At 41.4% G+C, this 26,294-nt stretch overlaps 3 protein-coding genes across 4 annotated transcripts in view; 2 read left to right on the forward strand and 1 right to left on the reverse strand.

Moving 5' to 3' along the window:
• The window catches only part of LOC120528485 (zinc finger and SCAN domain-containing protein 2-like), a 422,905-nt gene that overhangs the window by 341,819 nt on the left and 54,792 nt on the right, over positions 1-26,294 (forward strand). The gene's annotated exons all lie outside the window — the stretch shown is intronic.
• Positions 1-26,294, forward strand: part of LOC120528477 (zinc finger protein 502-like) — a 691,287-nt gene that overhangs the window by 299,020 nt on the left and 365,973 nt on the right. The window lies entirely within an intron of this gene.
• On the reverse strand, positions 1,751-25,368 carry LOC120528479 (zinc finger protein 436-like). The gene is made up of 2 exons (XM_039752652.1): positions 24,904-25,368; positions 1,751-3,995 (listed from the first exon to the last, which is right to left on the reverse strand). Exons 1-2 carry the CDS (start codon positions 25,310-25,312, stop codon positions 3,181-3,183), a joined length of 1,224 nt encoding a protein of 407 aa, XP_039608586.1. The 5' UTR covers positions 25,313-25,368; the 3' UTR covers positions 1,751-3,180.

The following is a 26,294-nucleotide window of genomic DNA, read 5'->3' on the forward strand; positions in this document are numbered from 1 at the left end:
TCTAGGGAGGCAACACGTCCTAGCAACACAGTCAAGAAGGATAAAGATACAAAATGACAACAGGCCACACTTACAATTTAGCAATAAGAAACAGTTTATTAATTGTCAATTCACTATTAACACCAAATGCTCATGTATTAATAATCTCTAATGTACATGGCCTCCAAGAACTCAAAGTCAAAAAGCAGAACAAATATATAAAGTAAACCAAAATGTCAAGAACGTTCTCATTGTAACAGGCCTGGCTCATCTTTGATTAACTCTGCTGGTTATCAGATGAAACACAGAAAGCAAGCTGATGAAATGTCGGCTAACAGGAGCACCGCAGAACAATCCCACCACTCAGGTGAGTCCTTCTGAATGAAGACAGACCAGGGAGGGCAGCTGGCTTTGTTCACGTCTTACAAGTCTGTCCTTCTCAGAGTGCCATCCACTTTGTGCTCCAGTCCCAAACTCCAAATGTGCTACGGGGTGCAGTGGGGTTGCCGATCTGGAAGTGGCACTCTATACAGGGCTGATGAATGGTGACATAAAAATCAACAAAAGTGATTGATCACAAATGCCACATTACGTGTTTGTGTGATCTTTGTGATGACATTACAGTCTCAGAACATGCTAACTGATAAATAACAGACTTATTCAGTGCATGGCCACAGATTTGAAATCAAAGACACATGAACTTTGAAGTCTCAATGCCACAGCTGTCCTCAACAGTCCACTCAGGAGTGACTGACAGTTCTTCCCACCAATCAGCTTTCTTCTTTTGTTTTCAGTTGGTTCCTGCCTTTTTGGTGTTGTCCTTTCTGATTTTGTCCTCGTCACCTCTGACACTGAGTGTATTTCATCGATGTCACCTCTTCATTTTCTGGTTTCCACTGTTTATATTTTTCTGCGTTCTTGCATTTCATGGCCAATGTACCCTTTTTAGATAAGTCCTTGTAAAAGTCAAGCTACAGTATATTCACATATTTGAGAACATCAATGACATGAAATGTAAAAAGAGTGTGTCCAAAAAATAAAACATAAACTTATAAAATACAGAAAGTTAGAGCAGAGTGAACCAACACCGAGTAGTGAGGGGGTCAAATGTGACCTTCAGTGGGGGGGTACAGAAGGGGCCACTTCTTCTTTTTGGAGTTTTCTGTCAAGTAAATGAAGCCAAAGCTTTGTGTAGCTGACACTCTCTCAAAGCAGAGCTTTCTAATCGTCCATCCTGCTTTTGGAGTTTATTGAGCTCCTGTGGCCTCCAGCTATTGGTCTCGACATGAAGAAACGTTGTCTTGGGTATCGATATGAAGAAGGTGCTGAACTCAAACTGAAACTTGAACCAACACAATCGGAGTATAGAGCGTCCTTCACACACCACCCAGGATATACTGACATGGAGCAAAGTGACATCTGTTATATTTTTAGGTTAATTTATCAAAGGAACAGCTGGGTCAGCAGAGATCAATGTGTGTTTCGGGTTTGTCTTCACTTTTTCTCTTATACGTTAAACAATAAAATCAGTTCATTTAATTTTCATTGTATTGTGGATTCATTATGGTGTCCCATTTCTCATAAAATTATTATTATTATTATTTTAAATAATATTCCTTCTATACATTAATTGATATTCTTCACAAATGTGGTCCCCCGTGCTAACCCTAGCATGCTGTTATGACTCCCTCTTCAGGTCTTAAACATTTCTCTTTGAACCTTGAATGTTTCCTTTTATTTGTATTTAGATCTTCTTAAATTCCAACATTGGGACTCACCCTTGACACACAGCTGATGAATGTGTTTGGTTTGTAAAGACTCTTATCATTTATTAATGATAACCTAAATTAGTGTCAAAGTCTTATAAAGCCCCTCTACATTGGTCTGTCATGTGACGGCTCTCTTTTTAGTCTCCTGTCCTTCTCAACTGTCCCTCCCCAGTATCTGATTGGACAGCATTGGATGTCAGCTGACGTCACTAAATGACTTCTTCATTATCAGGGTTATGACATCCCAGAGATGGTACAAGTTCATTGCTACTCAGATAAGACCCAAAGCTCCGAAACAAAAATATTTCCCTTGTTGTCCGTGGCACCTCCTGGTAGTTGGCACTGCACTGTGGATTTGATTTGATTTCACTTTTTTTTTCATTATTACTTTGACCTTTTTCAGTTGTGTTCTGTTGTTGAAGTTGTTATCACTGCACAGTACTGTTGCTACCTCATTCTGTTGTCTGGTGTTTGTATTGTTCACCATTTTATGTCACAGCACTGGTGCAGAGATGATCAGTCCCTGTGTGACTGATGTCTTGGCAGTACAGTTTCTGAGTCCTTCATGAAATCTTACGTGTTGCTGATGATGGCTGATACAGGAGGACCACTTTCAACATTGAGAACAGCTAAGAGGCTTACCACAAGTAAGCCAGTCATTTATGAATATGAAGGCCACTGCTGTCTGAAAAGCGTTAACCACATTTAGGGCAAAAATAAGGTTTTTTCTTGAACCTATGAGTTGTTGAAGAAGATTCTTGCTGTTTCTGAAATACAGTATGTGTTGTATTCCTGTGTGTTCATTCCAGTGTGAATTCATATGTGGCTCTGAGGTTACCTTATATCTACGATCTGTTGGCCATGTTGAGTGTTTTCTCCACTATTCTTATTTACTTATTAACTACTTTCAACTGGAGTCCTTTATGCTCTTCATAAGATTTTGCTTCAATTTTTTTGGTTGAGGAGCTAATGGAAAGATCACTTGTCATTTCTGGGTTAGGCTTTACTCCAGTAAAACTTAGTGTGTGGCTCCAAAAATATTTTTGAATGAGTACCCTTTACCACATTCAGAACAGATGTACTGCTTCTCTCCAATGTTGATCCTTCTGTGGCACCTAAGCATGGTTTGATGTGAGTATTTTTTGCCACATTCTGGACAGCAAAAGGGGTTCTCTCCAGTGTGAATTGTCATGTGATCTTTAAGAGTCCTGCTGTCTGAGAGTGACTCTTTAGGGTGCTTTGTTGTGAGAACTGCTTATCACATTCAGGACAACAATAAGGGTTCTCTCCAGTATGAGTTCTAATGTGGCACTGAATTGAGCATTAGTCTAATAATCGTTTCCCACAATCAGAACACCATTCAGATTTTTCTTCAGTATGGATTTTGGTTTGTTTATTAATACTTTTCTGGCTTGCATAACATTTGCCACATTCAGAACTGCATTTTCTCTCCAATGTGAGTTTGTGTGTGTCTTTGTAAACTGCTAATGTTGAAATACCTTTTTCCACATTGAGAACAGCAATATGGCTTCTCTCCAGTATGAATTTGTGTGTGCCTTTGAAAACTGAGTTTTTCAGAAAATTGTTTGCCACATTCTGGACAACAATAAGGTTTTTCCCCTGTGTGGATTCGTCTGTGCCTCTGAAGATCGTTTATACATGAGAACGACTTACCACAGTCTGGACAACAATGAGGTTTTTCTCCTGAGTGGATTTTTCTGTGCCTCTGAAGATGGCTTCTCCATGAGAATGACTTACCACATTCTGGACAGCAGGAAGGTTTTTCTCCTGTGTGGATTATTCTGTGTCTCTGAAGATTGCTTCTCATTGAGAATCGTTTGCCACATTCTTTACAGCAATGGAGTTTTGGCTCTCCAGAGTGAATTTTTGTGTGTTTGTTAAGATTCTTGATATTTGGGAAATGCTTGCCACATTCATGACAACAATATGTTTTTTCTCCAGTGTGAATCTTCATATGCTTATTAAGATCACTTTTGTGTGTGAATTGTTTGCCACATTCCAAACATTTTTGTCCAGTATGAATTTGGATTTCTTTCTCCACTTGCTGTCGATCAGTTTTGATGGTTTCTGTCTGTGTTACTCCAGTAGCAGGGAGAGAACTGAACTGCAAAAAGGCTGTTGTCAGGTTCTCTGATCTTCTTGCTGATTTCATCATACCTTTCTCTTTGTATTGAAGGGCAAGCTTACCAAATGAAGGCGGAGAGAAGCTGCCATTCTTCTGTAAATCTGAAAGAACACAAACATTTTAAATATTGTTTTTTCCTGACACCTTTATCCAAGGTGACTCACAACATTTGAGACACAATTGGTTTACATTTCTCTTGTTTTTCCAACTGGAGCACAGACAGGTCACATGACTTGCTCGTGGTCACATGGTGTTAATAGCTAAATCTGAACCTGCAACTTCAGGGTTTGATGTCCAAATTCCTAACCACTACCCACCTTTTAAAATAAATGAAACAGTAAAAGTGGTGGCACTCTGGTTGGTGTTCCTTCCTCACACTGAGGTGCCATTTATGGTCTGGCCACTCCGTGTGTGGTCTTTGCATGTTCTTGTGCTGTCTGTTCAACTTCTGAGTAGCATCCACCTGCATAGCCACAGCGCCATACATCACTGCAGTTTTAGACCCGGAGTTACAGACCCGGAAATGACCTCAATGTCTTTTTACTTTTGGAAGGTTTCGGCAGGTCTCTGCAAAGCCCGGAAAGTAACATCGGGTCATAGCCCCATTCAGAAACCAAATAATACGCATCATTTTGAAATTCATAGGGTTTCTGCCATTATGTTGTGTCATACATCAAACTAAACAACAACAACGGATCGTTTCTACACACTATTAAGATTTACGTTGTGTTCAGGTCTGTGGGAACCATTCAACATGTTGACAAAATTAAAATCATCCATGTTAATTGAAAATAGTTTTTCATTTACATTCCTGAAACGAAGTATGCAATATAATTATAATGTTTACACCACGTTTGAGTTTAATAAAACATTAATAATAAAAGTGATTATGTTTTTTAAAATGTACTATGCATATTCTAAACCAATTTAGAATTAACATCTAAGCCAATCTAATATTTTTAAACATGTATGTGACGAAAACGGGAATACATATTCTAAACTGAATTATCCATTCATTATCCAACCCGCTACAGGGTCACGGGGGTCTGCTGGAGCAACACAGGGCACAAGGCAGGAAACAAACCCTGGGCAGGGCGCGCGCGCACACACACACACACACACACACACACACACACACACACACCAAGCACACACTCAGGCCAATTTAGAATTGCCAATCCACCTAACCTGCATGTCTTTGGACTGTGGGTGGAAACCGGAGCAACCGGAGGAAACCCACGCAGACACGGGGAGAACATGCAAACTCCATGCAGGGAGGACCCAGGAAGTGAACCCCTAACTGTGAGGTGACAGTGCTATCCACTGCACCAACATGCTGCCTACACTGAATTATATAATATATTCATTTCCTTATATAGAACTGCTCTAGTTTTTGTCGCTTATTATTATAAACGATGAGCCATAAAAATAAAAAATACTAATAAGAATACAATTTATTTATATAGCACCCTGCCCAAAATTCAGAAAGAACAACAGAACTAATATAACATTGGCTACAAATAATATCTGCACTAAATAAAGATAAATACAATATATACAAAAAACATTAAAATAGAGTAAAAGACAATAATGCAGACTAAAATCCAACGTATAATACTACAAAAAAATCTGAAACAAATAACATAAATTGTGATAAAAATGCAATCTTTGAGTACCTGCACAGACAGATGAGGTAAACTGAAAGAAGGGGCCGAATGTCAGGTCTGTTCAATGTCCTCCTAAACTAATGAATGGTGTCAGCTGATGTCATTAATTCTAGGAGGTCAGTCCACAGTCAGGGCGCTATATACAGCTGAAGGCCCTGCCGTCACCCACAGAGTGCAGGTCAGTGACGGGCACAGAATGAGAGGACCTTAGTGTGCAGGTCAGTAACAGAATTTGATATTCAGTCCTGTAAGACACGGAGAGCAGTGAAGGTGCAGCAGGATGGCTGGGATGTGCTCGCTGTTGCCAGTCTGTGTCAGGACTCTTGCAGTCGAGTTTCGAATCAGCTGGAGCTGTGACATAAGATTATATTATTATAAATTTAAGATAATTTAATTATTATATTATTTATTAAGGCATGAGGGTTTCCCTGGACATGACATAAGCTACATCGGGTCTGACAATGGGTCCAAGGATTTCATCCCATACGTAATGGCAGTCAAGGTGCTGCTGCCTAGCCTGTAGAGGTCTGTGCGTCCCCCCATGGATATGCCTCCCCAGACTGACCATCACTGACTCACCACCAAACCGGTCATGCTGAATTATGTTACAGGCAGCATTACGTTCTCCATGGCTTCTCTAGACCCTTCATGTCTGTCACATGTGCTCAGGGTGAACCTGCTCTCATCTGTGAAAAGCACAGGACAACCACCAGTGGTGGACCTGCCAATTCTGGTATTCTATGGCAAATGCCAATTGAGCTCACACCAGTGGCCTGCCTGCTGGAGGACATTTTGAAGGCAATGCCAGTGCTCATCCTGTTCGTCCAGTCCTGCTGATGGTTTAAGGACCTTCTCTGGCCCTGTCCAGCTCTCCTAGAGTAACTGCCTGTCTGTCTCCTGGAATCTCCTCAGTGCCCTTGAGACTGTGCTGGGAGACACAGCAAACCTTCTGGCATTGCACATATTGATGTGTCTGCTATCCTGGAGAAGTTGGACTACCTGTGCCAGCTCTGTAGGGTCCAGGTATGGCCTCATGCTACCAGTTGTGACACTGACCATAGCCAAATACAAAATTCTGCTTATGGTTTATAAAGCCTTGAATAATCTCGCCCCATCTTATATTTCGGAATGTCTGACACCTTATATTCCAAATCGTAACCTCAGATCCTCAAATGAGTGTCTCCTTAGAATTCCAAGAACAAAACTTAAAAGAAGTGGTGAGGCGGGCGGCCTTCTGCTGTTATACACCTAAAATCTGGAATAGCCTGCCAATAGGAATTCGCCAGGCTGATACAGTAGAGCAGTTTAAAACACTGCTGACAACACATTACTGTAACATGGCCTTTCTATAACTTCAGTTTAATTTAATTTAACTTAATCCTGATACTCTGTATGTTCAGTTCTTCATAATAACTATTCATGGTGGCTCTAAAATTCGTACTGACCCCTACTCTCTTTTCTGTTTCTTTTTCCGGTCTCTTTGTGGTGGTGACCTGCACCACCTCCACCTACTCAAAGCTTCATGATACTCTAACAATGATGGATGGATTAAAAGGCAGAATTCTGCGTGACTATCATCATCAAGTCCTTCTGTGAGAATCCTAAATCCAAAGAGGACCGTTTCATTTATGTTAGGTAGAATGACCAGAGGGGACTGGGCTGGTGGTCTCATAGTCTGGAATCCCCACAGATTTTATTTTTTCTCCAGCCGTCTGGAGTTTTTTTGTTTTTTCTGTCCCCCCTGGCCATTGAACCTTACTCTTATTCGATGTTAATTAATGCTGATTTATTTTGTTTTCTTATTGTGTCTTTTATTCTTCTATTCTTTATTATGTAAAGCACTTTGAGCTACTGTTTGTATAAAAATGTACTATATAAATAAATGTTGTTGTTGAAAACAAGTGACAAAACAGATGAGGAGGGAAAAATGTCAATGGCCTCCACCTGTTAAACCATTCATTCCTGTTTTGGGGGTCGTCTCATTGTTGCCCCCGTCTAGTGACATTAGAACATTAGAACACTCTGGACGAGAACAGGCCATTCAGCCCAACAAAGCTCGCCAGTCCTATTCACTTGTTTCCTCCAAGAAAACATCAAGTCGAGTTTTGAAAGTCCCTAACGTCTTATTGTCCACCACACTACTTAGTCGCTTATTCCAAGTGTCTATCGTTCTTTGTGTAAAGAAAAACTTGCTAATGTTTGTGCGAAATTTACCCTTAACAAGTTTCCGACTGTGTCCCCGTGTTCTTGATGAGCTCATTTTAAAATACAAGTCTCGATCCACTGTACTAATTCCCTTCATAATTTTAAACACTTCAATCATGTCACCTCTTAATCTTCTTTTGCTTAAACTGTAAAGGCTCAGCTCTTTTAATCTTTCCTCATAATTCAACCCCTGTAGACCTGGAATCAGCCTAGTCGCTCTTCTCTGGACCTTTTCTTGTGCTGCTATGTCCTTTTTGTAGCCTGGAGACCAAAACTGCACCCAGTACTCCAGATGAGGCCTCACCAGTGTGTTATAAAGACTGAGCAGAACCTCCTGTGACTTGTACTCCACAGATCAAGGCGCTATATAACCTGACATTCTGTTAGCCTTCTTAATGGCTTCTGAACACTGTCAGGAAGTTGATAGCTTAGAGTCCACTACGACTCCTAAATCCTTCTCATAAGGTGTACTCTCGATTTTCTGACCGCCCATTGTGTATTCAAACCTAATATTTTTACTTCCTATGTGTAATACTTTACATTTACTGACATTAAATTTCAACTGCCACAAATCTACCCAAGCCTGTATGCTATCCAAGTCCTTCTTTGATGATATAATGGATTCCAAATTATCTGCTAATCCACCTATCTTGGTATCATCTGCAAACTTAACCAGTGTGACAGATAGGGGGCGCTATCGCTCCCTTGAACTCTCAGATCAAACGTCAGACACTGGGTAAAAGTCCAAATATATGACTTTTTATTAATCAACAGTGCACAAAGCACCCTCCTCTCCACAATACTCATTCAATAATACAATAACTAATCAATACACAATCCACCACTCCCAGATGCGTTGCCACCCTTCCACCCAGCTCAGCTCAATGTTTCGCCCTCTCTGCCCACGTGACAAGGAACACTTCCGGGTCAGGTAAAAATCCTTTTTCTTCACCCCGGAAGCACATCATTCCCCTTGTCCATGTGACTCAGACGTACTTCCGGGGCGTATGGCAAATAATATTCTTTGGCCCTCCCTGCCGCTCCATCTAGCGGCCCCTGTGGTATCCAGCAGGGCTGTGGATTAAAACTCGATTGTCCAGGATTCCCTGCTGGTCTTCGGGGCACCTCCATGCTGCAGGGAGGGCTCCATCTGGCGGCCTGGGGGTATTGGCCGGGATAAACAACCGGCCATATGCCACACCAGCTTGTTCCTTATATTCCTATTTAAATCATTTATATACATTAAAAATAGCAGCAGCCCCCCCACTGCCCCCTGCTGGTCACCACTCTTAACATCAGCCAGTTCTGATGAGGTTCCTCACACCATCACCCTCTGCTTCCTTTGTCTGAGCCAATTCTGCACCCATCTAAACACATCACCCTGAACTCCCACTTCTTCTAACTTGATGCCCAACCTCTCATGTGGCACCTTATCAAATGCTTTCTGAAAGTCCAGGTAAATAAAATCATCTGCTCCACTTCGATCGTATCCTTTTGTTGCCTCCTCATAGAATTCCAGCATGTTAGTAAAACACGACCTCCCCCTTCTGAACTCATGCTGACTGTTCAGAATAACTCCTGTCCTTGTCATGTGTTGCTCAATCTTATCCTTAATAATTCCTTCCATTAATTTTCCTGTGATGCTTGTTAAGCTTACTGGCCTATAGTTGCTTGGATCTGCCCTGTCACCCTTTTTATATAATGGGACGATAGTGCACCAAAGCAGCTGAAACTGATGAACAAGCCCCTCTGCTACTTCACTGACCTGACCAATAGCCCAGAAGTGTCATTGACTTGATGCTATACTCCCATTAAAAAGAGTTCCTTTAATTTTTTGAGCAGTATATTTGAATGTAATATTGTGCTTTTCTAAGTCACTACACACATTACTGAAATACACTCAATGATAGTTTTAGATAGCCTCACACTTCAGTCCTTCATTATCCAACCCGCTATATCCTAACTACAGGGTCATGGGGGTCTGCTGGAGCCAATCCCTGCCAACACAGGGCGCAAGGCAGGAAACAAACCCCGGGCAGGGCGCCAGCCCACCACAAAGCACACACTAGGGACAATTTAGAATCGTCAATGCACCTAACCCTGCATGTCTTTGGACTGTGGGAGGAAACCCACGCAGACATGGAGAGAACATGCAAACTCTACACAGGGAGGACCCAGGAAGCAAATCCAGGTCTCCTAACTGCGAGGTGGCAGCACTGCCCACTGTGCCAGCGTGCCACCCCAGTTTATAAACATCATATTTTAATTTTTCTATGAGAAGCATGAAAGATAATAGTGTTGAATCTCAACTTGTGATGACATTTTTGCTATGTACTATTGAAGAACTTTTTTTTTTTTAATCAGATGGTCTCTTTATTTTAACAAGTGATGTAAATAACTTGTTTACTCTTCACCCTCAGATCACATTCTACTTGTTTATCAAGCAGAACTGAATATTTTCATTTTCTACACAATACTGTAATTACTGTACAGTTCACACAGTGAGACACACAAACACACTCACCATACACACACACACTACTGGTGCTGTCATTGGCTCCCCTGTGGATTGGACTGTTGAATCGACACAATGGCTGTGCATGCTGGGGTCTTTGGCACATGTCGTCCCAGTAGCATGTGAGGTGTCACCAATGGTTTACCTGCTCCTCTCCTTCTCCCTGTTCCAGTCTTGGTTCAAGGTTGTCGAGATAACAAAAGTATTTTTTTCTGAGATGTTCAATATGTTGAAAGAATTGCCTGTGGCCAGCATCCAGCGTAATGTTTGGTCTAAATTCTCCACTCCTCTTTTTGTACCATTATAGTCCATTATCATTTCTGGCCATCACATCTCCTCTCCCTGTGCAGGTCACATTGTGCACCAAGGATGTGTCATTTGTTTAAGCAAACATGAAGGTCTTCACTGGCCTATTCTGTGTGGCCAGCAGTTGAGATGGGAGCTCTGGCTTATTTGTTCTTATTGTGCTAAGCATTGTTACCTTCATCTTGAGGAGCTCCTGTCCCAGTTTGTGTAAAAGTAAAAGTAAAAGTTATTGCATATGGTGTTGTGGCCATGCAGCTTATGTCATGTCCAGGGCAACCCTCACGCCTTAATTTCTCACCGGAGTTCCTCCATCTGACTTCCCCTCGTTGACATGAAAATGAAATGACATCCTCTGTTCTTCTGTATCTCTGTGCTTCACCTTGAGCAAGTTATTCATAGCTATGGACTGGCTTATCATGCAGATGATGTTTAGATCTGTTTCAGTGTTAAAAGTGACACTTCATCACAGCCTTCTCAGCTCACAACTTACCTCAGTAAAATTAAATTAAAATTAAAACCTGAACAGAGCAAAACTCTTTAAAATTAAATTGCAACATAACTGAACTCCTGCAAAGTGGCACTAAAGTGTAACTTAAGAAAACAAACTCCTCTTCAGTCATTCTTGGTGATGATCTCCTCAGACCTTTTCGTGTCACTTTGATTCTTCCTTTTCTGATTTCACCTTGTAAGCCACATTAAGAAACCTCCACCGGTGTCACATTCCTTATGTTTGCTATTCCTCTCCTTTTCTAATGCCGAGAATCTTGTCCCTGCTTTTATCACATCCTTCATTGATTATTGTAAGTCACTACTGGCAGGTGACACTTCTAGTCTTATATCACAGCTCCAGAGGATTCAAAACTCAACTGCAAGAGTCCTGACACAAACCACCAACAGGGAGAACATCCCACCATCCTGCTGCACCTTCACTGCTCTCCGTGTCTTACAGGACTGAATATCAAATTCTGTTACTGACCTGCCCACCAAGGTCCTCTCATTCTGTGCCCCTCACTAACCTGCACGCTGTGGGTGACAGCAGGGCCTTCAGCTGTATATAGCGCCCTGACTGCTGACTGACCTCCTGAAGTTAATGACATCAGCTGACTCCATTCATTAGTTTAGGAGGACATTAAACAGACCTGACATTTGGCCCCTTCTTTCAGTTTACCTCCTCTATCTGTCCAGGTACTCAGGGATTGAATTTTTATCACAATTTATGTTATTTGTTCAAGATTTGTTTGTAGTATTATATGTTGTATTCTAGTCTGCATTATTGTCTTTAATTCTATTTGAATGTTTCGTATATCCTGTATTTATCTTGATTTAGTGAGATATTATTTGTAGCCAATGTTATATCAGTCCTGTTGTTCTTTCTGAATTTTGGGCATAAGAAGGGTGCTACATAAATAAATTGTGTTCTTATTAGTATTTTTCTTTTTTTTCTTTTGATGACCCATTGTTTATAATAATAAGCATATCATTTGGTTTCTAAACGGATCTTTAACCCAATGTTACTTTCCGGGCTTTGCCGAGACCTGCCGAAACTTTCCAGAAGTGACTTTACGAAGTCAGTCCTGAACGACAGAGACGTCACTTCCGGGTCTGTAACTGCGAGTCTTAAACTGCGGTGACGTATGGTGCTGTGGCTCTGCAAGTGGATAGTGTTGTAGTTTCTCCACCTTTCTCTCATATGTGAAAGACCAGCCTGATCTGATCAATCAATCACAAATCAAATCAGCCAATTTTCACTCCAAGCAACTTGACCGGTGATCAGCAAATTAGCTGATCTTAACATCTGATCTTGAATGATAAAAACATGGCAAAACAAAGATCCAACATTTCCAAAATACAGAAACACGTCCTCACCAGTCTAACAGTTTTATTGCCTTCCTACAAGAGATAACAAATTTGCGGTTTGTAATGTATGTGCAAAAAGAAGAGAGTGATGGAGGATTCTTTGCTAACACTTTCAACAATACAAACCTTATTCAGCATCTGAGAAGTCAACACAAAATGGACTGGTGTGAAGAACGAGCTGTTCAAAGGCTGAGGTGACCATCAAGCTTAGTCTAACTCAGTCACCTACTCTCACTCGGGCCTCCAATGATGGCAGCAGTTAGAAAACTCAACCTTATAATACTGACAGCAAGAACGCCAAAGACTTACTGTGACAGCAAAAACAGTGGAATTCATAAGCCTGGACAACCAGCAACTTTCAGTTCTGGAAGATGTCACCTTCTAGATCATTTAGATCCACGATTCCATCTGCCGGGGCACAAGGATTTTACAGATGTTGTTTTACAAGAACTGTATCTAACTGTGCACACAAATCTCAGCAGTCTTCTACAAGATAACGTCACTAAACTCAGTTTTACAAATGATATTTGGAGTTCAAGCGCATCTCCAGTGTCCATGCTGAGTCTTACTGTGCACTGGACAAATGAAAACTCTGAACTGAAACAAGCGACTCTCCTCTGCCAAGAATTCACAGCCCAGCATAAAACTGAAGTTCTTGATGCCGAGTGACACAATGTGCTCCAAGCCGGTAACATTACAAAATAGAAAGTGTATGTCAGACTGAGTGATAATACTAAGAATATCACAAAGGCCACGGGAGATGCTGACTTACCAGCCTGCCATGCACGGCACCCGCCATTCCACTGGTGGTGAGCCAAGGACTCCTGTCACAGCACGTCATGTCTACTTCAGTGACTGTATGAAGACACAAAATTGGCCACCTGATGCATTCTAACTCAACTTACTCCGAGTTTGAAGATATTTTCAAAACAACCTGACCAGCCCATGAGAGGGTTACACCAGGTGGGTGACGCAGGGAGGAACAGTACATATTGTATATTACACTCCCAAAGGGATGGATTTTACTGGTTTAATTAGCTGACTACAACATCACAATCTCCTCTTCTGCGCAGTGAAAATTAATAGAAAATATGGTCTCCCATTAAACACCTTTTGAAGAGATAACAAGAAGAGTTTGCTCACAAGAGTGCATCTGTCACGGATGTCATACCGTTCACTAGGGCTATAGAGAGCCTCTGTAAGAAAAGTGCAGAGTTAGACCAAAGTGTAAAGACGTCAAAACCATCTCTTTGTTAAGCAGGCGGAAGAAGATTGAGCAGCACAGAATCAGAGCCTCTCTTTGTGGTGGTCATGATACTCGAACCAGGGTAAGGCAAAAGAGGTTTTAGCCAGAAGAGGGCGACTATTCAAGATTTATCGATGCACTAGCCACGGCACCTGTTCAAGGCAGGTAATGGAATAATTAAAAACATTTACCATCTCTTGCCCAACATGTGCCTTCAGCGCCTTTCCTCTGTGTTAACGTGTGTTAATCTCTCTTGACCGCTGCTCCCTTTCTCAAGGGTAGTCCTGTAAAGCCTGCTTATCAGACGGTCATTAGTTTCGAGGTGCCTTTCTTGGCTTCTGCCTGGTTTTATACTTGCTGTCTTCGATTTTGACTCTCTCAGCGTTCCTCATAGACCTTTACTCCTCTTCATGCATCTCACACTCACACTTCCTCTCTCGCTGCATCACCAAAGCCAAACTGACCAATCAGACTGCTCTATAAGAGACTGGACACACAGGCTTTATTTTTATATTAGAAAGTAGATTTTTGAGGCTGTGCTCTTTTAATCTTTAAGTAGTAAATATAAAATATTTTGAGACAGAAGAAAATGCACCTGAACTTTTCTTTCCAGAAGGCAGCCTGTTGTAATTGTCTCCTTGATATTTAGTGTCATTTTATAGTTATGTATGAACGTTTGTTGACTGATTTATTTGTATAATTAATTAAACAGGCATTAGATTTTCTGACTAAAATCCCTTTTATTAGCCTTTCAGTGAATGTGTAGGTAGATAGGAGGAAAGGGATGCAGAGTTTTACTGAGCTGGTACATAAGCATAAATCGTTATCAAGTGGACGTCGATTAGTTAGAAATTGTATTCAGCCCCCTTATATGCTTGTTGGGTAGAATGATATAAGTTGGATCCACTCCCAATATACACACCCGGGCTAGTAACAAAACAAATGGAGTTTGTGGATAATACACATCAGAGTGGGCCGGTTCCTAGGGTGAAAACAATGGGGACTTATTATGCTCTCTCAGAGGAGAGAGCTGTTCATCCCATTGGGATCAAGATCCTATATAAATATGGGGTATCCCCAGAGCAGCAGGTAAAAAGAATTAAAAATTGGGAAATTCATCCATAGACGTCGACCCTGCTTCCTGTTAATGAAAAGACTTCCCAAATATCTCACCCAGCCAGTCTGGGGAGACTTTAAAAACATGGAAGAGCTTATAAAGCTCATAGACCTATCTAAAACAGCCTCACAATCTGAGAGAGCAGAACAACGGTCCTCTGGTGAAATCCGTGGGAATTATGTTCTACAAGCTCTGTCTCTTTCATACAAACCGGAGCCTTTTCCGAAGTCCCAGGGCCTGTGGGCGCGCAACCTACTCAGGAACAATGAGGGATGTGGGTGGAGAGAGAGGGGATGTTTATGTGCGCTTATAAACCCCATAGTGATATCACATACTGGAGTAGTAGTTGTAAATGGGTTCAGGGTTGAAACTCTCTTTGATTCCAGCAGCAACATTTCCATTGTTGATTTCTGATATGTACTACCACGACAGTGAATGAAAGTAAAGAGCAGTATAATGTGTATATATTTGTAAATATAAAACCGCCCTATTTTCATCAGCCATGGAGGATCACTGCAACATTTTCCCGAAGTGATCCTCCCCAAACCACCTTTTTCGGTGATTCTAGGGTGGCACTGGTCTAACAATAAATGTGGAGTACTACTGACTACTCCCAATCAAAATTTAGGCCTAGTTATAGATGAGAATGACTCGACTCAAACTGTCTCCACACTGTGCAATCAGCTGGAGTAGAGCGATACGGAAGTCCAAGAGGTTTCCCCTCCCCATGAGTTCAGACCAGACTCTCTCTCTGAGATACAATTTCAATTTAGAGATACACTGGCTTCTTTCAAATGGGAGCAGTGGAATGATGACTCCCTGAAATGTGTAAAAAATGCAGTGGTACTAATCAATGGCCAAAGCACTCATCAGCTCATGCTACAGCATTCTCACTTTGTGATAGAAAATGACCTATTATATCAGGGAGCAGAGCATTAGGGGGAGGTGAGGAAGCTGTTCTTAATCTCACAGGCCTACCAGCAGCAGGAAAGACTTTATAGCATATTAAGCTCTGATTTTATTGGCCAGGAATTAATAAGGAGGTTCGCCATCTTTGTGTCTCTTGTGCAAATTACAGCAAACTCCTAGGAAGGACAGAGCTCCTCTCGTTCCCTTTTCCTTGATTGATGTCCCCTTCGAGTGAATTGGGGTCAATATAGTAGGACCCCATGAACCCTCAGCCCGAGGATATAAATATATATTAGTCCTCGTGGATTATGCTACTTGATATCCAGAGGCTGTTCCCTTGAACTCAGCCATGTCTAAGGCTATTGTACGGGAACTAGTAGGGGTCCTTGCATGTTTCAGCATCCCTAAAGAAGTCCTTACAGACTCTGAGACATTCAAGGAGATTGCCAAGTTACTTAAAATAAAGTATATAAAGACCGCAGTGTATTGTCCTCAAACCGATGGTCTAGTCGAGAGGTTTAATTAGACTCTTAAAAAAATGCTTCGCAAGGTGGTCAGCGGGGTCGGGCATGCTGTGCTCTTTGCATATCAGGAAATCTCACAAGCCTCTATGCAGTTCTTGGTTTTTGAATTATTATATGGACCACAACCTCTGGAAATATTGGATATTTAGAAAGAAGGATGGGAAGGAGAGGTTCTTCCCGCTGCCAATATATTAGATTATATCACACAGTTGCGCAACTGATTTGGAAAAATTTCACCTATATTAAAAAGTAACAGGGAAGAGGAGCAAGCAGCACAGGCCCACTATTATGGCTGTGGTGCGACTTTCTGAGAATTCCTTCTGGGGGATTGTGTCATGGTTTTGGTTTCTAGCTCCCATTCAAAATTGTTAGCCTATTGGCAAGGCCCTTAAAAAGTAAAGGAGAGGAAATGACTCATTGACTGTTTGGTGAAACAACCCAATCTTCAGCTGAATGAGTGGGTTTATCATGTAAACTTGCTGAAGCTGTGGAAGGAAAGGGATCCCAATCCTTCCCTCGCTCATTCTTCGCTCAGAAAATATCCTTCGGCGCTGAATTCTAGACAGAGACAGTTGCCAAAAGCAGCTATCCTGTCCATCCCAGAGGTAGTGAGCAAAAAACCTGGAAAGACCTCTCTGACTGCAAACAACATAGTGACAGAGCCCAGGGTTATCATTTGAGAGTGCCCTTATTGGCTTCCTGAAGCAAAGAAAGCAGAAGTGGAGCATGAAATCAAGGGCATGCTGGAACTAGGAGTGATAGAGGAAAGTTATACAGTAATCCCTCCTCGATTGCAGGGGTTGCGTTCCAGAACCCCCCGCGATAGATGAAAATCCGCAAAGTAGAAACCATATGTTTGTATGGTTATTTTTATATATTTTAAGCCCTTATAAACTCTCCCACACTGTTAACATTATTAGAGCCCTCTAGACATGAACTAACACCCTTTAGTCAAAAGTTTAAACTGTGCTCCATGACAAGACAGAGATGACAGTTCTTTCTCACGATTAAAAGAATGCAAACATATCTTCTCTTCAAAGGAGTGCGCGCATCAGGAGCAGAGAATTTCAGAGAGAGAGAGAGAGCTCTCGCTAAGAAAAGCAAACAATCAAAAAATCAATGCGTGCTTCTGTGCTTTTAAGTATGCCGAAGCACCGCGATAAAGCGGCATTTTTTAGAGGAGCATCCATATCTTCTAAGCAAACAGCCCCTCTGCTCACACCCCCTCCATCAGGCGGAGAGAACGTCAGAGAGAGAGAGAGAGAGAGAGAGAGCGCTAGAGAGAGAGAGAGAGAGAGAGAGAGAGAGAGAGAGAGAGATTAAAGCAAACAATCAAAAAATCAATACGTGCTTTTGGGTTTTTAAGTATGCCGAAGAGGAGCGTCCGTATCCTCTAGGCAAACAGCCTCTGTACAAACAGCACCTCTGCTCACACCCCCTCCGTCAGGCAGAGAGAGTGAGAGAGACAGAGAAAAGCAAACAATCGAGCACCGCGCGGGAAGCATATCTTATATCATTGAGGAGTTTTAGTTAATATGTAATACATGCTCTGATTGGGTAGCTTCTAAGCCATCCGCCAATAGCGTCCCTCGTATGAAATCAAATGGGCAAACAAACTGAGGAAGCATGTACCATAAATTAAAAGACTCATTGTCCGCAGAAATCCGCGAACCAGCGAAAAATATATATTTAGATAAGGGCGAAACGCGGCACGGTGGCGCAGTGGTATCGCTGCTGCCTCGCAGTTAGGAGACCAAGGTTCGCTTCCCGGGACCTCCCTGCGTGGAGTTTGCATGTTCTCCCGTGTCTGCGTGGGTTTCCTCCGGGTGCTCCAGTTTTCTCCCACAATCCAAAGACATGCAGGTTAGGCGATTCTAAATTGGCCCTAGTGTGAGCTTGGTGTGTGGGTGTGTTTGAGTGTGTCCTGCGGTGGGTTGGCACCCTGCCCAGGATTGGTTCCTGCCTTTTGCCCTGTGTTGGCTGGGATTGGCTCCAGCAGACCCCCGTGACCCTGTATTCGGATTCAGTGGGTTAGAATATGGATGGATGGATATATTTAGATATGCTTACATTTAAAATCTGCGATAGAGTGAATCCATGAAAGTCGAAGCGCGATATAGCAAGGGATTACTGTAGTTGAGTCCAATAGTTTTGGTTAGTAAGCCTGATGGGAGTTGGAGGTTTTGCAATGATTTCCATCGACTTAATCAAGTCTCCCAATTTGATGCTTATCCAATGTCTTGAGTGGACGACCTCCTTGAGAGGCTTGGACAGGCAAACTTTTTGCCCACACTTGACATGATGAAAGGGTACTGGCAGGTTCCTTGAATGGACTCCTCTAAGGTCAAGACCACGTTCAGCACCCCTAGTGGACACTGGCAGTATCGTGTCCTTCCATTCAGGTTACGTGAGGCTCCTGCGACTTTCCAACGTCTAGTGGATAAAATGCTCAGCCCTCATAAATCATGTAGTTCTGCCTACTTATGATGACGTTTTCATTTATTCCAACACATGGAAGGAACACGTACAGCAGGTCGAAGTGGTATCGCAGACGCTGGGGGAAGCCTGGCTTCATATCAATCCAAAAAAACACACCTTTAAGCCATCCACCTGTACTGTTGTTGTTTCTTATTTCTGGCGAAAATCCACATTCAACTTATTTTCTACAGAACATTAGGAAATACAATTCGTGTTTTCAGATGACATTGTTTGGCAGCACGACTCCTACCGAACGGTCTGAGTTTATGCCGACATTTAAAATACCGGGGCAAATCCCCAAAAAAAAATTATTGGGGAACTTGAGGAACCATCAACATCGACAAAAAGATTCAGGTTACGCAGAGAAAGTGAGACAGAAGCAGATCGAGAGAGAAGGCTCACTGATCAACGTATACGACAATCACAATTGAGGGCTTCACAAACACCCGAACAACGTGCTGAACAGAATCGAATTTGACGGATGCAGTATTCACAGGCTACCACGTCACATAGGCGTCAGGGTCTGTATATGGAGGGATTCAATTATAATATTGAAAAAGATTATTGCCTTCATCCAAAAGTTACAATAGGAGAAATGGACATCGTCTGTGAGTACTGAAGAAATTTAAGTTTGAATCACGTGGGATGTGTTGTTCAGAAGGCAAGGTCAAATTAACACCTTTAAGCCATCCACCTGAACCGTTGTCTCTTATTTCAGGTGCAAATCCACATTCAACTCATTTTCTACAGAACATTAGGAAATACAATTCGTGTTTTCAGATGACATCCTTTGGCACGGCGAAGAGTCTGGCTTTATGCCGACATTTAAAATACGGGGACAAATCTATCACAGAATTGGGTCATTAATGCCGTTGCCTGATGAGAGCCACAAATTCCTCCAAATGACGAAAAAGCAACATTATGTTGTGATACAATTCCTGGTACCAAGAAAGAAATGCATGAACATAATGTGTTAGTGAAAATGTTCAAGACCGCTCTTGAAAGAATGCTGACAGATCAATACAAATTAATCATTAGAGCAGATAAAACTCCAGTTAATGAACATGAGCGAAGATTTAACACACCTACCATTAATGAAGTGGTAATTGTATTGGTCGGAGAACATATCGGCACCAGAGACATTGTCCTTCAAAGACGTCAAGAAGGCTTGCAGCGTATTTCAGAAATGCACAGATCATACGATGCCCTGCAATATCCCATCATTTTTTCCAAAGGAGAAGATGGGTATGATTTTAATTTAAAGCAAATTAATGTCAAGACTGGAGCTCTCGCAAATAAAAAAAATTCAGCCATGGACTATTATGCATACCACATAATGATTCGAGCAGGTCAACTGAATGATATTTTACTTTGCAGACAGCTGTTCCATCAGTATATTGTCAACATGTATGCCAAAGTGGAATCAGAACGACTCTTATTCATCCAGATGAATCTGAAAAAGCTGCGTGTTGACGATTATATTCACTTAAGAGATGCTATATCTAATGATGGAGCTGCAAATAACATCAGAAGAATGGTGATTTTACCAGCAACATATACAGGTAGTCCAAGGTACATGCATGAATATGCACAGGACGCTATGTCACACGTTCGTGCATATGGATGCCCAGACCTGTTCATCACGTTCACCTGCAATCCAACATGGTCTGAGATTAAAAAAAGAACTATTCAGCGGTCAGTCACCAGCTGATAGACATGATTTGACAGCCTGAGTATTTAAGTTAAAGTTGCTCAAGTTGATGGACATGATTACAAAAAGCCACTTATACGGAGAGCCAAAGTGTTGGATGTACTCAATTGAGTGGCAAAAAAGGGGTCTTCCACATGCTCACATCTTGGTATGGTAAAAGGAAAAAATACACTAAACACATGTTGATAGAGTTATTTCAGCTGAGCTTCCGAATCCTCAGGATGATCCAGTACTATTTGAGATCATATCTAAGCACATGATCCATGGGCCCTGTGGTGCCATCAACATAAAATCCCCATGCATGAAGAACAACAACTGCACTAAACGGTACATAAGGGAAATGATTCAGGAAACAGAAACTACCGACGATGGTTATCCTCGATACAGATGACGGAAACCAGGTGATGGAGGGTACACTGCAATTATTAAATTAAAGGTGGATAATCAATATCAAGATGTAGAAGTCGACAACAGATGGGTTGTGCCTTACTCTCCTTTGCTCTCCAAAATGTTTCACGCGCACATAAATGTAGAGTTCTGTAACTCAGTGAAGTCGATTAAGTACATTTGAAAATATGTCAACAAAGGGAGCGACATGGCTGTCCTACAGGTTAATAACGACTCCACCAATGCTGAAATAACACAGTACCAAATGGGATGGTACATTAGTAGCAATGAAGCAGTATGGCGTTTGCTTCGTTTTCATAACCACAAACGATATCCAACGGTTATATACCTATGTGTACATTTGGATAATGGACAACGTGTATATTTTAATGAAGACAATATATATAGTGTAGCCTTGCAACCACCCAACACAACACTGACTGCTTTTTTTCAACTCTGTCAGGATGATCCATTTGCGAGAACACTGTTGTATACTAATGTACCAAGATATTATATGTGGAATGCATCCTCAAAAACGTTTAATAGAAGGAAACAAGGTGCAATAGTTCCAGGGCATGACAGAATTCGAATGAGTGATACTATAGGACGTGTATACACCGTTCACCCAAACAACTCAGAATGCTACTACCTGCGCCTCTTGCTCCACACGATCCATGGACCAACATCTTTTACTTCATTGAAAACTGTCGATGGACATGTATGTGAGACCTGTCGTGTAGCTTGCCAAAAACTTGGTTTACTAGAAGACGACCAACACTGGGACACCACGCTTCTTATGGCATCTGTTACACTCTTTCCTCCTACATTATGGGATATATTTGCAATTATTCTTACAACTTGCACTTCATCAAATCTGTCAAGTCTTTGGGAAAAATACAGAGACAGCCTTAGTGAGGATATACTTCATCAACAACAGATGGCCAATCCCAATTTAGATGTAAATTACACCCAGGATATTTATAATAAAGCTCTTATACTAACAGATATAAGCAGCAAAACATTACCACACTTGGGTTTACCAGCTCCAAACAGGGCAGCATCAGATGCAATAGATAGGGATGTTTTAAGAGAACGGTCTTACGATGTAAATGTTTTAAGACAACTTATAGCCACGAACAAACCCCTTTTAACACCAGACCAGTTAACTGCATTCAGTCACATAATAGGTTTGATTAAAAAAGGAAATGCTGGTGTTGTTTTCCTTGATGCTCCTGGAGGAACAGGAAAAACATTCTTAATAAACCTGATTCTGGCCGAGATACAAGCAAATGGTGACATAACTCTGGCTGTAGCGTCATCGGGAATTGCTTCCACATTATTAGATGGAGGCCGTACAGCACATTCGGCATTCCAATTACCATTAAACCTCGCTTACGACGAAACTCCAATTTGCAACATAAGCAAGGGCTCTGGAAAGTCAAATGTCTTGCAGCATTCAAAGATAATCGTTTGAGATGAGTGCACCATGGCACATAAAAGAGCTTATGAAGCCTTGAACCGAACAATGCAAGATTTCAGAGATCCTACCAAATTAATGGGAGGTACTGTCGTTTTACTTGCGGGAGATTTTCGTCAGACATTACTAGTTATACCACAAGGGACACCAGCGGATAAACTCAACACGTGTTTAAAATCATCTACAATTTGGAAACATGTGGAAACAAAAACCCTAACTACCAACATGAGGGTGTGTATTCTCGGTGATGACACGGCAGATAATTTTGTGAAGCAGCTACTCAGTCTTGGAAATGGGAAATACCCTTCGGATTCTCTTTTAGGATTGATTTCCTTTTCACCTGATTTCTGTGTGTTGTTACCGTCAGTACAAGAAATAATACGGAAAGTTTTTCCAAATCTTCCAACTAATTGTAAAGATGAATAATGGCTTTGCGAACGTGCAATTCTCGCTCCAAAAAACGATAATGTCAATAAAATTAACAACACCATCTTCCAAGAGCTCCCAGGATCATGCATGACATATAAATCTACTGATACTATTATGGACCCCAATCAATCAGTTAATTATCCAACTGAATTTTTAAATTCATTGGAGCCACCAGGTCTACCGCCTCATATATTAAATATGAAATTTCGTTCAATCATTATATTACTCCGGAATTTAGATCCTCCCAAACTGTGTAATGGCACAAGATTGTATGTCACAAAATTAATGCCAAATGTCACTAAGGCGACAATCTTGACAAATGCCGGTAGAGGGAATAGTGTCTTCATACCACGTATCCCGCTCATCCCTGGGGACATGCCACTTGACTTCAAAAGGCTACAATTTCCGGTCCACCTTGCATTTGCAGTTACAATAAATAGAACACAAGGCCAATCACTTAAAGTTGTAGGAATCAATTTAGAAAACCAATGCTTCTTCCACGGTTAGTTATATGTAACGTGTTCTCAGGTGGGTACATCAAAAAATGTATACATCTATGCACCAAATGGAAAAACAAAGAATGTAGTTTACCCGAAAGCACTGCAGTAGTACTCAATGTTTCTTTACTTCTTAAATGTTAATATTTTACTGTTTAATAATTTAAATGTATATGCAATGTGCTCCTTATATATTACTTCATATTTTCATATAATGATGATGTTAATAATGTTGTTTAAATTGATTTATATGTTATTGTAAATGCTCTTTAGTTATTGAAAAATAAAATTGGTAATTAACAAACTTATTTTATAAATACTGCATTTCATTTTGTTCCCTTCCACTCAGTGAGCGAAGCCACTGGGTAATCAGCTAGTTATTATTATAATTATTACCTCTTGGGCTGTGAGTTTACTCTTGTGATGGGTCATGCACACCTACAGTGGATGGCCCTGCACAAGGAGTCAACCCATGGGTCACTGGGTGGTTTCTTGATCCCCAACTCTATAAGTTTCTGCCTATTCATTGCAAGGACTTTCTCCATGCCACCACCAATGCTCTTTCTCTAGAGTCCAGGACCTCTCTGTCAAGGACGCCTGACCCAATGTGTCTGGGCTTGGGTTGGGGGGGCCTTGTCACACATGAGCGATTGGAAGACAGCTAAAGGGCCTGAATGAAAGTAATTCCATGCCAGACCAGGGGGCGGCAAGGAGCACTGACTGTCTCTGTCAATCACTTGCAGACCATCCATGGGAAATCCCGGAGGGTTCCAGTGATGACACCACATCCGGTTCTGCAACAATGATGACGTCACTTCGGGTTCTCAGCAAATAAAGCTGCCATATTTAGCTACCTAAATCAGTTCTGTTTTTGACTCGTATCTGTGTGAACATCTGTCATTTATTTAACTGTTTTCTACACCAGACCTTTTTTGATGACTTTGTGTCATTTTGGTTCCCTTCATCCCCAAAAACATGCAGGTGAAGTGGAGTGGTAACTCCAAATTGACCCGATGTGACTGTGGGAGACTGAAGGGCTCCAAGTGAAGATTTCATACCATTGCCAAGACGTACAGGCCATGCTGCCCCAGGAAGTTCAGGCTGAGAGCAGAACATAAGATGTTGAAAGAAGACCCTGAGACCCTCTGAATACCATCATGTCTCGCACAGGTAGCTCTTGTCACTGTTAACGTCAAAGTGCACGAGATTACTATTAGAAAGATGAGGCACATATTAGGTGTGCACTGGCTTGAGCAAATTCACTCTTATTTAGTGCACAGGGGTGAGGATTGTATTCTTATTTATTTCGTTTTGTGGACATTTCAGTCTTAACTGCTGAACGATTTAAGAAATATACATGTCTTTAACAAAATATGACTTTTGATATTCACATTAAACGTAATGCACTGTTGGCTTAACATACGTCACAGCATCAGTCAAAGCTTCATGATGTTCAAGTCATGCGCTGAACACTTTAGATTTTTCCTTAATCACCCAAGTTTTTCTAATTAATCATTTATTAGGTAACCTATTGTTTGTTATCACGTACCCGAGCAGGTGCTCTTCATCCAAGTTCAATTAACTGTGTTTTGAACTTTCATTTCAATCTTCTAAAAACATCAAAGCACCCACCATTAGAATTTATAACTGCTCTCTTTCTTTTATATTTAATCACATTACTCACTTATTCCAACACTCCCAGGTGACTCTTCTTCTTCACTCCCATTTTCCTCTGTGATTTTCTCTTCAGACTCTGATTTCAGCTCTGCAGAATTCTCCTGTGTAGCCAGTCGTCCCGTATTAGTGGACCAGGGCTGTAAACTGGATGGAGATTCTTCACAGGAATCTTGCTTGAAAATATTCTCAGTTTCAAGCTTTTGAAGTTCAAGACCAACGGAGAAATCATTCAAATCCTCAGCTTTAATGGCAGCAGTCACCCCCTTGCACTCCTCCTCCTCCTTTTTATAAACTGAAATTCTTTCTTCGTGATCCTCCAGTTTTACACACACATCCACTGGTGTGAGCCGCTCACAGTGCTCTTCTTTAATGTCCGCCGTTCTTTCATCCACGCCGTCTTCTTTGGCAGAGGCCATGCTCTGTGGGAATCTCTTCTCTCTCTTTAAGTGTCTGCCCTTCTTTTCTCAGATTCACTTCTCACATGGACAGCCCTGAGCTGGAGGCCATTAGACACCTCAGTGTATGGCCATGTGAAATGGGAAAGCCCTGTGAAAATAAAAGTGTAGAATTAACTTCATAAAGTCAGTAAAAATAATGAGAACACTTCAGGGTCACAGTGCCCTCCATGAGGTTTGGGTCAAAGTCACTTGACTTGATTTTCTCCTCTGCCTCACAGTTTAAAATTACAAATCAGACAATTCAGATGTGATCAAAGTGCACTGCAGACCTTCATTAAAGGAGATTTGCATACATTTCAGTGCCACCATGTAGATATGACAACACTTTATCTACACGGCATCATCATGTTTGGACACAGCAATGGCAGGTCTATTAAAGCCGTCATATTTAGGGCTTTGTTGGATATCCTCGCTGGACTTGAACTGCCATCGGGAGCTTCATTCTGTTAAGTTGTTATATTCTATATCTTATATATGAGCGCTTATTTGTGGGATTACAGGACTGCATCCCAACTGGGAGTAGGACATTCGGGGTTTGAGGAGAGTGGGTTTGTAGGAGGTTACTAGTGATGGGTGTGTTTTATAGGAGAGAACAATAAAAAGTGTGTGGCTAACATCAAAGGTGTTGTGTTGTTATTAAAGTTTAACATTCATAGTAGAGGATGGCTGATAATTATAGAATCCTGACTGCATTTGACAAGAGAAAGAAATACAAGAGCTTGAAAAATGAAGATTTAATATGGACATGGGTTACCGAGCTTAGAAATAAAAAACACACACTTGGGGTTAGACTGTCGCTTACAGGGACAGCATTGAGATGTCAATTTGAGCAGAAGACCTGAACAAAGATGAAGGTGTGACTATTCTGATAGAAAGGCTTGATGTTGTGTTTAAAAGAGTAAAAGGATCGTATCTATAGGGATATTCAGATTTTACAGAG

The sequence above is a fragment of the Polypterus senegalus genome, chromosome 4 (assembly GCF_016835505.1).
Source record: "Polypterus senegalus isolate Bchr_013 chromosome 4, ASM1683550v1, whole genome shotgun sequence".
Lineage (NCBI taxonomy): Eukaryota > Metazoa > Chordata > Cladistia > Polypteriformes > Polypteridae > Polypterus > Polypterus senegalus.